The 17676-nt window shown below is 37.4% G+C and overlaps 1 protein-coding gene across 1 annotated transcript in view; it reads left to right on the top strand.

The window, feature by feature from the left end:
• The window catches only part of pi4kaa (phosphatidylinositol 4-kinase, catalytic, alpha a), a 30316-nt gene that overhangs the window by 6461 nt on the left and 6179 nt on the right, over positions 1-17676 (top strand). The window contains 29 exon segments of the mRNA XM_089020433.1: positions 318-368; positions 1057-1165; positions 2117-2253; positions 2322-2455; positions 3250-3332; positions 3425-3495; positions 3634-3758; positions 3835-3916; positions 4099-4182; positions 4957-5046; positions 5131-5250; positions 5989-6081; positions 6159-6315; positions 6819-6946; positions 7947-8105; positions 8187-8338; positions 8441-8548; positions 9747-9874; positions 11553-11708; positions 11840-11919; positions 12003-12202; positions 13080-13167; positions 13688-13855; positions 13934-13987; positions 14955-15075; positions 15142-15271; positions 15959-16029; positions 16123-16195; positions 17363-17543. Of these exon segments, the coding sequence (XP_088876559.1) occupies positions 318-368; positions 1057-1165; positions 2117-2253; positions 2322-2455; positions 3250-3332; positions 3425-3495; positions 3634-3758; positions 3835-3916; positions 4099-4182; positions 4957-5046; positions 5131-5250; positions 5989-6081; positions 6159-6315; positions 6819-6946; positions 7947-8105; positions 8187-8338; positions 8441-8548; positions 9747-9874; positions 11553-11708; positions 11840-11919; positions 12003-12202; positions 13080-13167; positions 13688-13855; positions 13934-13987; positions 14955-15075; positions 15142-15271; positions 15959-16029; positions 16123-16195; positions 17363-17543 (3333 nt within the window).

The following is a 17676-nucleotide window of genomic DNA, read 5'->3' as shown; positions in this document are numbered from 1 at the left end:
TCTATGTGATTCGACTCTGACTCTTTGTGATTCTATATGACTCTATCGCAGTCTGTCCGACTCTGTTCGACTCTCTCCGACTCTGTCCGACTCTGTCTGACTCCGTCTGACTCCGTCTGACTCCGTCTGACTCCGTCTGACTATCTGACGCTATCTGACTCTATGTGATTCTATCTGACTCTATCCCACTCCATAGTTCGTTTGTTCGTTCGTTCGTTCATTTATATGTATTTATTTATGTATCTGTTTCTATATTTATTCAGTGTTTATTATTTATTAATGTTAATCCTCATTTTCTCCTGCATCGTTATCCGCAGGCGTCAAGCAGCGCGGGCAACCTGGGCGTCCTCATCCCCGTCATTGCAGTGGTGAGGTGTTGAAATGACTTGTCGTGTCTGTGACAGGAAGGTTTCTTATGAAATTGTTTCTGGGTCAATGTTAAGCAGAGGCGAAATAAATTCCCATGTGAGTATCTAAATTCAGAAATCCAAGGATTTTCTTTTTTGAAATTTGGGTCTGAAGTTAGATTCATTTTTGGATATGAATACAGGTTGACCGACATAAAAGTCACATTTGATGTGGCAATTTTTGGTGAATATTTGACATTAATAATCAATGTTGTCATTTTTACAAATCGTCTTAATTGTTTTGAAAATTCCACTCTTGCAATGTGACTTGTCTAGCAAATTTTCGACGATGCTGTTTCCGGCACCCACAAAAAGTCCACCATTTTGGTTCAAAATGGCCACCTTAGTGTGAATTCCGTCATTTTTAAAATGGATATTAATATCCTCAAAGTGTTTTGGAAATTCCACCCCTTATACCAATTTAAATCTGTCATCTGTAATTTGATAACATTATTTCTCACGTGGGGACCCACAAAAAATCTGAAAAGTCCATCCCAGAAAAGACACAGGAAGTCAGCCATTTTAGGATGAAGTGCCCCTTTCAATTCTCCGTTTGAACATTTCTCAACATCCTATAAAAATAAACATTAACTGGAATTTTGTTGGAATGTTTTTGACTTTTTTAATGACATTTTTCTCTTGTTGTCAGCTGACTAAAAGGCTGCCGCCAATCAAGGAAGCCAAACCACGCCTGCAGAAGCTCTTCCGGGACTTTTGGCTCTACTCGGTGGTCATGGGCTTTGCTGTGGAAGGATCAGGTGTGACTTTTTTGCCTCGTTCCAGCTATTTTTCTACGACAGTGATACCTCGGTTTACGAAATCCTTGGTTTACGAACTTTTCGGTTTACGAATGTTAAATTTATGAACATTTAACCTTGGCATACGAACTATTTTTCGGAATACACACACAGCGCCACAATGAGTGGTGTGTCGTTCGCGAACGAGCCTGTTCTCCAAAAAGAAAATGGTAGCCGGCTTGTTTTGCTCCTCTATTCCCCGCCCCCAGTCTTCGGTTTAAGCCACGTGATTGGTCAAGAACGCAACAGTGTGGGGAGGTGCTTTAAACATTAAAGACACAGGCAGACGACAGAGAGAGAGTGACAAAATGGATAGAAAACAGTGAAATTTGGACTCGTATCAACTTTGATAGTTCAAAGGAAGAGTGTAGACTGCAAGGTTAAAATATCCATCAATCAGGCTCCACAAATAACCCGCACCAGCCATCTGTACACTTGATGCAAAAGCTATCAACCCAGCTAAACAGAACGCAATTGATGAGGAACTAAATACAATTATGGCAGAGACAGCACCTACATGGGATCGTTCCTCAAGATGGTGAAAGAAGAAGGCTACGTTCCTCATCAAGTGTTTAATGCTGATGAAAGCGGCCACTCCATTCCATCAAGCCAAAGGTCAATAAAACGACTTTATTATATAGTAAAGTTTATTTATTTAATTATAATACCATAGCACATTTATTATACATAAAATAAGGTATATTGTGGGTAGTTTTAAGGCTTAGAAAATTAGAAAATTATGTTTTATGGGGACCTGGGAACGGATTATTCTCATTTTAATGGTTTCCTATGGGAAATTAATTTTTGGGATACCCACTTTTCGCCTTACACACTCTGTCTGGGAACCAATTAAGTTCGTAAGCCTAGGTATCACTGCATTATACATTATGCGTGTCATCCTCGATGATTCAGGTCTGTGGCCCGAAGAGTGGTACGAAGGCGTGTGCGAAATCGCCACCAAATCGCCGCTGCTGACCTTCCCGAGCGGCGAGCCTTTGCGCTCTGAGCTGCAGTACAATTCGGCGCTCAAGAACGATACGGTCACGCCGGTAATGCGACACCAACGCCGAGACGAATCTTCCCCGTGTGACATCACGCTCACTTTTTGGCGTTCCAGGCGGAGCTGAACGAGCTTCGTAGCACCATCATCAACCTGCTGGATCCGCCTCCGGAGGGCGCCGCGCTGATCAACAAGCTGGACTTTGCCATGTCTACGTATCTGCTGTCTGTTTACAGGCTGGAATATATGAGGTGGTTCAACATATTTTTAAATATAATTCAACAAAAAAAAATAATAATAATATGGCGCAAGCAATGTGGTGCGTTAGCAACTTAGCAACTGGCTAACACGCAGCACGCTCTTTGACATGTTAACTCATTCGCTGCCATTCCCGAATTGAAAAATGTGACGTTGAGCGACTTTCCCGAATTTGTTTTTCTTCCGATAAAGCGCTGGTCAGACCTCTTCCACGAGGGGGCAGCATTTGCCTTTTGTCCATGTTAGCATTTTGTTACAGCTTCAGCTGTTGTTAATAATAATAATAATAATACATTTCATTTCTAAGCGCCTTTCAAAACTCTCAAGGACACTTTAGAGTCACAGGATATTTTTTCTGCGGGTGAGCAGTGTTGGCCACACGCGCCCGCGTTCACTCAACCCGGAAGTAACTCAAATCGATAGAATGATAGCTAGCTAGCTAATAGATACAATAATAATAATAATAATAATAACATTTCATTTATAAGCGTCTTTCAAAACTTGTATTTTGTGCACCCCATTTTAAGCTCAGATAACTCCAGTCACATATAACTTAGGAATTAACTTTTTTTCTGATAAAAGAACAGTGTCTAAGGTTTCTTACGCTGAATTGAATGTTTACGTAGTCCTAAAACTCAATATTCTGTGGGTCCTGCAATTTGAGTGATAATGACAAAAACCCTGGCAATGGAGTGCGCACATTTTGCACATCGTCTGGCAGTGAATGAGTTTTTTTCTCCCATTTTTGGTGTTTTACATAACTCCCTGTCTTGTCATTTACCACCAGGATGCTAAATTCGCTGGACTCTGAACGTTTCCAAGTTATGTTTCGGTACTTTGAGGACCGAGCCATCCAGAAGGACAAATCCGGTAAGTGGAGTTGGATTTAAAAAAAATAATATAAAATGAAAATTCACGCCGCGTTTGCGCACACGCCAATCTTTCTGTCCTTCCGCTCACAGGCATGATGCAATGCGTGGTTGCAGTCAGTGACAAAGTCTTTGAGGTCTTCCTGCAAATGATGATTGAGAAAGTAAGATTTTGACCAAGCGAATGTGATATTTATCCTCGCAGCGCACAACCCGGACTCTCATTCATGCTGTCATTGCACATCACGAATGACAAACGCTTTTCGATTACACACCCAAAAAAAAATAATTTCCTCTTTCAGGCAAAAACCAAAGCGCACGAGGAGGAGCTTGAGCGTCACGCCCAGTTCCTGCTCGTCAATTTCAATCACATCCACAAGCGGATCCGAAGAGTGGCCGATAAATATTTATCCGGTTTGGCCGAAACGTGAGTATGGACAGACGCGCCTGCCCCCGGGGCCTATTATTATTATTATTATTATTATTATTTTGTTGGTCTTCAGCTTCCCTCACCTACTTTGGAGCGGCCGCGTGCTGAAAACCATGTTGGATATCCTGCAAACGCTTTCGCTCTCGCTTAGCGCTGTAAGTTACCATAACGGACCAGAGCACATTGGGGTTCTGTCTTATGTGAATCACTACAAAACTGGAAGATAATAAAATAATAACTTGCCCAAGTCTCAAAATCAGTCAATTTGTATGACAGAATGATCAATGCAGGATATGCGCATAAGAGTGTTCTTATCGTACGCGTTTTCACAATGCAGGACATCCACAAGGACCAACCGTACTACGACATTCCGGACACGCCGTACAGGATTACGGTCCCTGATACATATGAAGCCAGAGAGGTGATGACCATTTTTTGGGGCATTTTTTTGATTTTTATTCCTGTTTTATGTATTTTATTTTATGTATTTTATTTGTTTGTATACTTATATTTTATTTGATCTGTTTATTATGTATTTATTTATATTTCTTTATTTTATTTTATGTATTTTATTTTATTTGTTCATTTATTCATACTGTATTTTATTTGTTTGTTTATGTGTTTATTTATTTATATTGTATTTGATCTGTTTACTTCTTATGTATTTATTTATTTTATTTTATGTATTTTATTTGTTCATTTATTTATATTGTATTGTATCGGTTTATTTATTATGTATTCATTTCTAGTTATTTAATTCATTTTATGTATTTTATTTTATTTTATTTTATTTGTTCGTTTATTTATATTGTATTTGATTTGTTTGTTTATTTATATTGTATCTGATCTGTTTATTTATTTATTTCTATTTACTTTAATTTTCATTTACGTATTTTATTTTATTTGTTCATTTATTTATATTGTATTTGTATTTTGGTTTTTTGTTTATTTATTCATATATTATTTTATGTTTATTTATTATTTATTTCATTTTGCGCCTTATGCGCAGGAAACATTTTAAAATATGTCATTCATTGAAGGTGCCCCTTGTAATGCGGTGCACCTGATGTATGGTAAGGTTTTTGAATACATATGTCATTCGTTGAAGGTTTTCGTCGTTTTTTTTTTCTTTGCTAATGCTTGATTTAAAAAAAAAACGTCACTTTTTGGGAAATTTTTGTCTCTCCGATCATAGAGCATCGTGAAGGATTTTGCCGCTCGCTGCGGAGAAATCCTCAAGGAAGCCATGAAATGGGCTCCGTCGGTCACCAAATCCCACCTCCAGGTTCAATTGTCGTCATTGATTATTGTTCCGTGTGTGCAATTTTGTCAATTATGCGCTCTCAAGCTATTGGGTCATCTTTTCTAGGAATACTTGAACAAACATCAGAACTGGGTGTCAGGTCTTTCGCAGCACACGGGACTGGCCATGGCCACCGAGAGCATCCTTCACTTTGCCGGCTTCAACCGGCAGAGCACCACTCTTGGGGTAAGGAGGGGCGCGGACTAAATATTCTGACGTCGGTGTTTGACCCTTTTGTGGAAACCGATCACGTGATCAAATGGGGTCAATTAATTGAATCAGTTGAAAAAAATTGTCCTTTTGAATTTATTATGGACCCTCTGCACCCTGCCCACCACCTTTTCCAGCGACTCCCCTCAGGCAGGCGCTACCGATCCATGCGCGCCAAATCCCGCAGACATTTAAACAGCTTTTTCCCCCAAGTCATTAACTCTATCAACAGTTTTTTTATGATGATACTAGTGCAGCGTCTTGTGTGTTCTACATACTTGTCAATAAAGATGATTCTGCTATCTGTCGGCTAGCTCTCTACTAGCTGGCTAGCTAGTTTTCTATCTGTGTATTTAATAGGGATATTCAGTGTATTAGCTAACTTTCTAACTAGCTAGCTAGCTGTTAGCTATATAACCATCTAGGTGGCTAGATATCTAGCTAGCTATCTGTCGGCTATCTATTAGCTATCTACTAGCTGGCTAGGTAGCATTCTATCTGTATTTAATAGGGACATTCGGTGTATTAGCTAACTATAGATGGCTAGCTATTCTATTAGCTATTATAGAATAATATATAATAGCTATTGTGATCAAAGAGCACAAATTGGCCAAAAATAAAAAGTTTTGTTCAATTTTTCACCCCCCCCCCCCCCCCCCCCCCCTATTCCAAAGAGCACAAATTGGCCAAAAATAAAAAGTTTCCTTTCCTTAGTCCACCCAGTTGACCGAACGGCCAGCCTGCGTGAAGAAGGACTACTCCAACTTCATGGCTTCCCTCAATCTTAGGAACCGATACGCCGGAGAGGTCAACAGAACCGTCCAATCCGTCGCCGTTTTTCACATTCCGATACGACGTCCGTCCTCTTTTTTTCTTGCTCGTAGGTATCGGGCATGATCAATTTCGCCCAGGCGGTACGCGGTCAGTCGGATCTGGCGCGGCTGATGGTCATGCAGATGGATGACGCTCTTGATTCGGCCCAACCCGAAAGCTTCACCGAGGCTATGTTCAAGCTAGCTGCCTTGCTCATCAGCAGCAAAGGTTGAGTGATTATCATCCTACAATATTTCTTCTTAACCTTGGTACTATGGTGACGTAATGTGCTACTTTTGTCTAATTTGTGATGTGATTAGCTCCTTAGCTAATTAGAATCAATATATTTTCTGATGGTGTATTTATTACATAAGTGTATACAGACGCTCCCCAACTTACGAACGAGATACGTTCCGAACTGTCGTTCGTAAGGTGGATTCGTTCGTAAGTTGCTTTAGTGCTAAATTTTGTGTGGAATGTATATTTAGGGTTTATAGAATTATGTTTAAGGTAACCTGTATTGGTATGTACTCCAAAAAACTTTTAATAAAATATATGCTCTATCAAGATATGTACATGTACAACTGGAGAAAATACAGGTAACATCCGACTTAAGAGCGAGTTCCGTTCCGACCAAACGGTCGTAAGTCGAAATGGTCGTAAGTTGAAATCCATTGAAAATGTTGAATAGAGACTCAGAAGCTAAATGACACGCAAACTTTCTGTTGTAGAGTGCGACCCTCAGCTGCTACACCACCTTTGCTGGTCTCCCCTCAAGATGTTCACCGAGCACGGCATGGAGACGGCTATCGCATGCTGGGAATGGCTGCTAGCCGCACGTGTCGGCGTGGAAGTACCGGTAATGAGAAAAAATGCAATCATTCGGGGCTAGTTTTATTTTATGAACTTTGGTTAGCCCGATTGCTGCTAGCCTGAATTGATTCAGAGATGCTTCGGACCATGAACTTGAGTTTTGGGTGAAGTACAGTGATGCCTCGGTTTATGAAACCCTAGGTTTACGAACTTGTTTACGAACGTTAAATTTATGAAAATTTTACCTTGGCATACAAACTATTTTTCGGGATACACACTGAGCGCCACAATGAGTGATGTGTCGTTCACGAACGAGCCCGTTCTCCTAACAAGAAAATGGCAGCCGACTGTTTTTTTGTCCTGTATTCCCCTCCCCCAGTCTTTGGTTAAAGCCACGTGATTGGTCAATAACGCAGCAGTGAGTGGGGGGGAGGTTAAACATTAAAGAGACAGGCACACGACAGAGAGAGAGTGAGAAAATGAATAGAAAACAGTGAAATTTGGACTTGTTTCAACTTTTTCAAAAGCGTGTCATGTAGACTGCAAGGTTAAAATATCCCATTAATCAGGCTCCACAAATAACCCGCACAAGCCCTTGATGCAAAAATCAACCCAGCTAAACAGAACACAATTGATGAGGAACAAGGTAAAATTATGGCAGAGAAAGCACCTACAAGGCATCATTCGTCAAGATGGTGAAAGAAGAAGGCTACGTTCCTCCATCAAGCCATCAACGACCATCACAAAGGTAAATAAAACCACTTTATTACATAGTACAGTTTATTTCTTTAATTATAATATAATAGCACATTTATTATACATAAAATAAGGTATATTTTGTGTAGTTTTAAGGCTTAGAAAATTAGAAAGTAGAAAATTATGTTTTATGGGAACGGATTATTCTCATTTTAATGGTTTCCTATGGGAAATTAATTTTTGGGATACACTTTTTTTTGCCTTACACACTCTGTCTGGGAAGCATTTAAGTTTGTAAAGCCAAGGTATCACTGTACTTCACTTTACGAAAACTATGCACTCCATTGCAGTTCATGCGCGAGATGGCCGGAGCTTGGCAGATGACGGTGGATCTGAAAATGGGCTTATTCTCAGACGCGCAACCGGAAGCCGACCCCTTGGCGGCGTCTGAGGAGAGCCAGCCCGTCCCCTGCCCGCCGGACGTCACTCCGCACCACATCTGGATTGAGGTCTGCCTACGAACAATTTTTAGGGGGTGGGGGGGGTGTCAGAGGAACAAGATTGTCACGCTGTTGCATCATCATGTCCAGTTTCTGGTGCAAAGATTTGAAATCGCCAAGTACTCCAGTGCAGACCAGGTGGAGATTTTCTGCAGTTTGCTCCAGCGCTCGCTTTCGTTCAACGTGGGCGGGGCAAAGAGTAACCTCAACAGACACGTGGCCGCCATCGGACCTCGCTTCAGGTGGGCGTTACCAACCGTCTTGCCATAAAGTCACGATTTCATACCAGTTTGCATGGATGTGCGATATTTATCTAGATTTTCTATCTTCTGGATTTCATGCAGGTTACTGACGTTGGGTCTGGCTGTGCTGCACTCCGACGTGATCATCAACGCCACCGTTAGGAACGTCCTCAGGGAGAAGATCTACTCCACAGCATTTGATTATTTCAGGTACGTGCAAATGGCGGTGGTGCGTTCACTGACCACCTTGTAGATTTTTCCACTGAGGAGCTGCAGCTTCTTGTGGCGTGTTTGATTTATTTATTTATTTGTTTGTTTGTTTATTTGGTGTAGATAGTTATTTTGCGAACCAATTGTGTATATAGAAGAATAATATAAATAAATTGACCGATTAACTAGTTAATTAATTATTCATTATTCACTAATACTATTATTATTATCATTATCAATTTGAATTAAAAAAAACTGTCAGAAATTACATTTTATTATCATTTTTTGATTTTATTCAGTTTTATTTATTTATTCATGTGCTTATTTATTTATGTTTATTAATTCATTCATTTGTTTATTTATTTATTTATTTTGCAAAGCAATTTTCTGAATAGAAGAATAATCTAAATAATACATTGTCTTAATTGACTAGTTAATTAATTTATCATTATTAATTATTATCATTAATTTGAATTTAAAAATTACATTTTATGACATTTTTAAAAATTTTATTAAAATGTATTTATGTGCTTTTTTATTTATTTTGCAAACCAATTGTCTAAATAGAAGAATAATATAAATAAATAAATTGACTGCTTAATTAATTAACATTTTAATTAATTAATTGTTATTTATAAACCCAAATTATGTTTTATGACCTTTTTTTTATTCAAATGTATTTTGTGAAGCAATTTTCTAAATCGGAGAATTATGTAAATGAATAAATTGACTTGATTAACTAATTAATTAATTAATGATTGTTAATTATTATTAATTTCAATGTAAAAAAACTCGCAAATTACATTACATGACCATTTTTTTTGATTTTATTCAAATTCATTTATTTCTTATTTTGTGAAGCAATTTTCTAAATTGGAGAATTATATCAATAAATTGACTTAATTAATTAATTTAAAATTATTAATTCTTATTATTAATTTCAATTTAAAAAACAGTTGTAAATTACATTTTATGCCCATTTTTTGTATTTTATTCACTTTTATTTATTGATGTGCTTGATAATTTATTTGTTTATATTTTGTTTAATTGTGGTGCTTGTACGGATGAATGGCAGTTCAATTCATACGAATGAGGACACGACGTCCCGCACTACAACTTGGCCCATCCGTGTTTATCTCAGCAGCATAAATATACAAAAAGTCTCTCAATTAAACTCAGTCTTGCGTTCCATCTGCAGCGTATCTCCAAAGTTTCCCACCCAGGGTGACAAAGGCCTTCGCGAGGACATCAGCGTCATGATCCGCTTTTACTCCAGCATCCTGTCGGACAAGAAGTACTTGGCGGCGTGCCACCTGGTGCCACCCGGTGAGCTTGGTACCACCCCGGCCCCGAGCGCACTTTCCGCCGGGATATTTGGATCGCTTATCGTGTCCAGCACTTCTCCGATATCCATCTTGAGTAAGCCTCAGCGCTGTTGGCGGCACGCGGTGGGAGCATGCCTGGCAAATTTGATGCTTTGCTCAAGCCTCACCGTGCTGCTCGGTTCCTATCTTGAGGTTCGGCAAAAAAAAAAAAGAAAAAAAAGTGCCTTGTTGGGAAATACTTTTAGCTTCTTTTCAAGTCTTATTCATCTGTCAAGGTATTCTTGCAGCCGTGAGGGGGCCCCAAAAAAAGCACAAATTTGTCACTTGCATGGAAATGCACAACTCGTCATCATGTCAGCTCAGCAACCAGACCCCCCCCCCCCCCTTCCATCTCATCTTTGTCTCCAATTAACCAATTTCCAAGGAAGTACAACAGCTACCGCCTTGTGAGAGACATATTAAATCCTCCATCTTGGATATTTCCATCACAAGTTCTGGAGTTTAGCAGTCCACATGTACAAAACGATTTGTATGCCGGTGATTAGTCCGCTTGAAATAAAATCTATTATTATTATTATTATTATTATTATTATTATCATTATTATTATTATTATCATTATTATTATTATTATTATTATTATTCATCTGTATCAGCACCATAATTAAACAAAATATAAACAAATAAGTAAATAAGCACATCAATAAATAAAATTGAATAAAATAAAATAAAAAGGTCATAAAATGTAATTTAAAACAGTTTTTAAAATTTAAACTAATAATAATAATATTGGTTAATTTAACTAAGTAGTTAATTATATATATATATATATATATATTAGAAAATTGCATAAATAAATACTTTTGAATCAAATTAAAAAATGGTCATAAAATGTGATTTACGACAGTTTTTTAAATTGAAATTAATAATAAGATTTAATAATGGTTAATTAATTAATTAGTCAATTAATCAAGTCCATTTATTTACACATTTATATAATTCTCAGATTTTAAAAATTGCTTCAGAAAATGTCATGAACGACAGGTTTAGAAATGAAAATTAATAATAATCATTATTATTGTTACTAATTATTATTATTAATGATTACTTAATTAAAAAGTTAAATAATTATGCAATCAATTTATTTATTTCTATTCTTCTATTTAAAAAACTGGTTTGCAAAATATATAAATGAAAAAGCACATAAATTAATAAATAAGTAAATAAATAAATAAAATGTACAATTTTTAAAAATTGTCATAAAATGTAATTTATGACAGGTGTTTAAATTAAAATAATAATAATAATTATTATTATTATTATTGTTATTATTATTTAATCATGATAAATGAATTAACTAGTCAATTAAGACAATGTATTATTTAAATTATTCTTCTATTTAGAAAATTGGTTCGCAAAATAAATGAAATAAATAAATAAGTCCATTTTGTGATTTTAATCAGACTTAGAAGTACTAGATCCCAAACTGTAGAAACTAAAAGGGCTCTAGAGAAGAGCCCTGTGGCACACCGAGCGGTCAATGCAGTTCTTTTTGCAGTTCAGGGAGTGCATGTAAACCTCAACATCTCCATCATTTAATCATATGGATGCTTCCGTCTTAGTACAATTCCCGTTGCTGTTGCGTTGTGTTCTAAATGCTCATTTTTGTCATCGCGGATAGACAACCAAGACCCTTCGATGAACAGTTTGTCGGTGATGAACGCCGCCGACATGCGCAGTAACGTCGACTCCAGCAGTCGCTCGCAACAGAGCGGCCAGGGTTGGATTAACACGTACCCGCTTTCCAGCGGCATGTCAACCGCATCCAAAAAATCTGGTAGGGCTTTGTGTCATACTACATACAATCATTTGAAAATATTCGTAAGCGTATCGGTGTGAAAAACCTCAGATGGAAATTTGAAGTTGCTTAATTAGTAGAAGTTGAGAACGTGATTGTTTTTTTCGCAGGAGCGTCCAAGAAGAGCAACCGAGGCACGCAGCTCCATAAGTACTACATGAAGCGCAGGACGCTGTTATTAGCTCTTCTGGTTAGCATCCGCTTTCCGTCACATTTTTTTTTAGTTTGCTTCCCTCCCCATCTCCATCTGGAGTCTTTTTTCATCTTTCCCAGGCAAGCGAAATCGAACGTCTGAGCACGTGGTACAACCCCCTGTGCACTCAAGAGTTGGCCATCGCCACCGAGCAATCGGTGGAAACTAGCATCGCTAACTGGAGGTCCAAATACATCAGCCTGACCGAGAAGCAATGGAAGGACAATGTCAACCTAGCCTGGAATATTGCGCCCTACCTCGCCATGCAACTGCCTAGCAGGTTGGTCGGAAAGGGTCGTGAAAGTTGTTTGTTTTGGGGGAAATCTAATTCCAATCAAGTCGGGGATATTGTCCACTTCAGTGCCAGGGTTTTTGTCATTTTTATTCAAATTGCAGGAGCCACAGAATATTGAGTTTTAAGACGACATAAACATTCAATACAGCGTAAGAAATCTTTGTTTCTCTTCTTTCACCAGAAAAAAAAGAGTTAATTCCTAAGTTATATGGGTCTGGAGTTATCCGAGTTCGAAATGGGGGCAGGTGTACAAAATATAAAATACATACATACAGTAAAGTCTCGTTATATCGATATCGGATATATCGATAGTCCCGGTTATATCGATACTATTTCTATGCACGCACGGAGAAAATTAAATGCAAACAGGGTCTGATATATCGATAGTCCCGGTTATATCGATATTTTTTCGGACTCCCTTGAATATCGATATAACGAGACTTTACTGTATTAGTTTATATAATAATAACAATACATACATAATACATTTTTTTAAGCGCCTTTCAAAGCTGAAGCCGGAACAAAGCGCTAACATGGGAAAAAGGAAAAATCTGCCCCCTTGTGGAAGGGGAAAAAGTTGCCAGAGGCCATGGCCAGCGCTTTATCGGCACCCAAACAAGACAAATAACAAAACCCGAACAAATTCGAGAATGGCGCTCCACGTCACACTTTTCAATTCCTGAATAGATTCGTCAATGAGTTCATGATATACAGGTGACATCCGAGTTACGACCGGGTTCCGTTCTGACAAAACGGTCGTAAGTCAAAATGGTCGTAAGTCGAAATCCATTCAAAATGTTGAATAGATACTCGGAGGCTAAATTCAATTAAACAAATGCAACGGAATTGCATTCCTCGGCAGGTTCAAGAACGACGCCATCACGGCGGAGGTGACCCGGCTGGTACGTTTGGACCCCGGCGCCGTTAGCGACGTTCCGGAAGCCGTCAAGGTTCGACCATTTCAATATTTTTTGGGGGTTGTGGAGAGCAGCTACAAAATGGCTGCCAGCTTTAAAATGCAAAACATTATAATAATAATAATAATAATAATAATAATAATAATAATAAATTTCATTTCTAAGCGCCTTTCAAAACTCTCAAGGTCACTTGACAGTCACAGGATAACGTTTTTCTGTGGGTGAACAGCGGCAGCCACATGCGCCAGCGTTCACTCAACCTGGAATAACTCAAATAAATAGAAAGTTAGCTAACTGGCTAATAGCCAGTTAGATAGATAATAGAAAGCCAGATGGCTAATAGCTAGATAGCTAATTTATAGCTAGCTAGCTAGATAGCTAATAGCATATAGATAGCAAATAAATAGATAGTTAGGTAGCCAGCTAGATAGATAGATATCAAATAGATATGTAGCAAGGTAGCCAGCTAGATAGCTATCTAGATTAGCCTCATTGATAGTTTCTCCTCATAATTTTTGACAATTTGAAGTGTGCGTTTGTTATGTTGTGCTAGTTCCTGGTAACGTGGCACACCATCGACGCCGACTCCCCGGAGCTGAGCCACATTCTGTGCTGGGCCCCCGCCGACCCTCCAACAGGCCTTTCCTACTTTAGCAGCATGTATCCGCCGCATCCGCTCACCGCGCAGTACGGCGTTAAGGTGCTGCGCTCCTTCCCGCCGGTAAGTCGCCTGCGCCTGCTGCGTCGTCATTTAGTTGCTTTTATTTTTTATTTATTTTATTACCCTTCCCCTTTGCAGGACGCCATTTTGTTCTACATCCCTCAGATTGTACAAGCACTACGCTATGATAAGGTATTTATTAGTGTACAGTGATACCTCGGTTTACGAACTTTTCGGTTTACGAACGTTACATTTATGAAAATTTTACCTTGGCTTATGAACTTTACCGTGGCATACAAACTTTTCGTACACGGAGCTGACTCAATGAGTGATGTGTCGTTCGCAAACTAACCCATTCTTCTAACAACAAAATGGCAGCCGACTGTTTTTGTCCTCTATTCTATTAACGCAGCAGTGAGGGGGTGGTGGTTTAAACATTAAAGAGACAGGCAGTGAGAGAGTTTCAACTTTTAGAGAGAGTGAGAAAAAAGATAGAAAACAGGGAAATTTGGACTCTTTTCTACTCTACCGTGATAGCTCGTTTCAACTTTATTGATAGTTAAAAGGCAGAGTGTAGACTGCAAGGTTAAAATATCCCATCAATTAGGCACCACAAACAACCCGCACACGCCATCTGTACACTTGATGCAAAAAGCTATCAACCCAGCTAAACAGAACACAATTGATGAGGAACAAGGTAAAATTATAGCAAAGGAAGGACCTCCAAGGGATCATTCCTCAAGATGGTGAAAGAAGAAGGTTACGTTCCTCATCAAGTGTTTAATGCTGATGAAACCGGCCACGACATTCCATCAAGCCATCAACGACCATCACAAAGGTAAATAAAACAACTTTATTATACAGTACAGTTCATTTCTTTAATTATAATACCATAGCACATTTATCATACATAAAATAAGGTATATTTTGTGCAGTTTTAAGGCTTAGAAAATTAGAATGTATGTAAAAATTATGTTTTATGGGGACCTGGGAACGTATTATTCTCATTTTAATGGTTTCCTATGGGAAATTAATTTTTGGGATACACACCTTTTGCCTTACACACTCTGTCTGGGAACCGATTAAGTATCACTGTAGTTGGTTAAAAATGCGTCTATAAAGATTGAGATGATGACGCCATTTTTTTTTTTTTTTTTAGATGGGTTACGTGAGGGAGTACATCTTGTGGGCAGCGCAGAAATCGCAGCTTCTGGCCCACCAGTTCATCTGGAATATGAAGACCAACATCTTCATGGATGAGGAGGCGCACCAGAAGGACCGTAAGTTTACTAAAAAAAAAAGACTTTTTTCCTCGTGGTCATCTCATTGGCTCTCGGCTTTGTCAGCTGACATCGGGGAGCTGCTGGAGCAAATGGTGGAGGAGATCACGGGATCGCTGTCGGGTCCGGCTAAAGATTTCTACCAGCGAGAGTTTGACTTCTTCAATAAGATCACCAACGTGTCGGCCATTATCAAGTAAGCTAGCATCCGACGTTTCGCGAACGAAATGATCACGATGTTACGAAAATGAAGGCAAAAGGACAAGAATGCCTTTGCCTCTTTCTGCGTTGCACGCCTTGACCACCAGGTGGCAGTCATAACAGCTACAACGCCAGTATGAATTTTGTTAGCATAGCCGTGTCATTTTACATTGCGCATTAGCATCTAGCTCAAAAAGTTTTTGTAATTCACTCTTTTCATGTTCAGTTTTACAGAAAAGTTCTTAATTATTTGTTGAATTTTTCAACCACTTTTATAAGGAAAAACATTTTAAGTTACAACACTGTCGCGGCTTGGAATTGAAGCGGATTTACGTAAAACAGGAGATGTGAGGCAATCTCTTTTCGTCAATGGATGCTACAGCTTCGTGTTTGCTTTCAACATTTAGCTTGAAGCAGACGTGCGCATTCGACCATGACGTCCCTTATCCACTGGCGAAAAGGACGCTTTGGTCCTCTTTCATTTAGAACTGCTTCATATAACAAAGAGGGTGCAGAAAGTGCCTAAGATTGAATGTCTGTCTGTGTGTTTTGTTTTGTGTCACTTTTATTGATTTATTTTTGACTTCAAGATGGCGCCGCGAGAGTGGCTGCCTTTGCAGCAGCTCCTATATTTTGTTTTCTACTTCTTCCTTTCCAATCCAATCTTTGTTGGGTCTTCTAGGCCAATTCCCAAAGGAGACGAACGGAAACGGGGTTGTCTGAAGGCTCTGGCGGATATCAAAGTTCAGCCAGGTAACGTCAATGTCCAAATCTTTGATATTATTTCTCTTGAAACTCGTGAGATGCAAAAATGTCTGTATTCACGCGCCCTTTTATGGATGCTAGGTTGTTACCTGCCAAGTAACCCCGAGGCCATCGTTCTGGATATTGACTACAAGTCGGGAACACCCATGCAGAGGTAACGGCATTCCCAAAATTTATTATTATTATTATTATTATTATTATTATTGGTGTAATTATTATTATTATTATTATTATTATTATTATTATTATTATTATTATTTACTGAGGGGGAATTCACATAAAATCAGTCCATGGAGGATTAGTTTTTCATGAAACATTTATTTACACATGTTGACATGAGTTTATTATTATTATTATTATTATTATTATTATTATTATTATTATTATTATTATTATTATTATTATTATTGTTATTAATAATAAGAATAATACTACTACTACTACTAATAATAATAGTATTATTATTATTATTATTATTATTATTATTATTATTGGTGCAATTATTAATATTATTATTATTATTATTATTATTATTATTATTATTATTATTATTATTATTATTTACTGGGGGGAATTCAAATAAAATCAGTCCATGGAGGATTAGTTTTTCATGAAACATTTATTTACACATGTTGACATGAGTTTATTATTATTATTATTATTATTATTATTACTATTATTATTATTGTTATTATTATTATTGTTATTAATAATAGGAATAATAATACTACTACTAATAATAATAATAGTATTATTATTAGTATTATTATTATTGTTATTAATAATAAGAATAATACTACTACTAATAATAATAGTATTATTATTATTATTATTATTATTATTATTGGTGCAATTATTATTATTATTATTATTATTATTATTATTATTATTATTATTATTATTATTATTATTATTATTTACTGGGGGGAATTCAAATAAAATCAGTCCATGGAGGATTAGTTTTTCATGAAACATTTATTTACACATGTTGACATGAGTTTATTATTATTATTATTATTATTATTATTATTATTACTATTATTATTATTGTTATTATTATTATTGTTATTAATAATAGGAATAATAATACTACTACTACTAATAATAATAGTATTATTATTAGTATTATTATTAGTATTATTAGTAGTAGTATCAGTATTAATTAGTATTGTATTAGTATTATTATTGTTATTAGTATTATTAGTTATTATTGTTATTAGTATGATTATGATTATTACTATTATTATTGTTGTTGCTATTAATATTATTATTGTTGTGATTAGTATTCTTATTATTATTATTATTATTATTATACCCACAGCGCAGCCAAAGCCCCCTACCTGGCCAAATTCAAGGTCAAACGCTGCGGCGTGAGCGAACTGGAGCGCGAGGGCCTCCGCTGCCCGTCCGACTCGTTGGACGAGGACGAGGACAACCTGGATGGGGCGCGGCGGGTCTGCTGGCAGGCGGCCATTTTCAAAGTGGGCGACGACTGTCGGCAGGTGAGCTTCGCTTTGCCCAAAATATCCAAGAGAAAGGTCAAGTGACCTTCAAATCAAATCTGAGATAATTTTCGTGTTTCCTTGAATGCTTCCGATTGGTTCTTCACTCATATTTTATTTATTTTATTATTAT

This window comes from Hippocampus bargibanti, linkage group LG18 (genome assembly GCF_051943395.1).
Source record: "Hippocampus bargibanti isolate YZ-2025 linkage group LG18, ASM5194339v1, whole genome shotgun sequence".
NCBI lineage: Eukaryota > Metazoa > Chordata > Actinopteri > Syngnathiformes > Syngnathidae > Hippocampus > Hippocampus bargibanti.
Note: the sequence above shows the minus strand (reverse complement) of the source record. Positions and strands in the feature narration are given on the sequence as shown.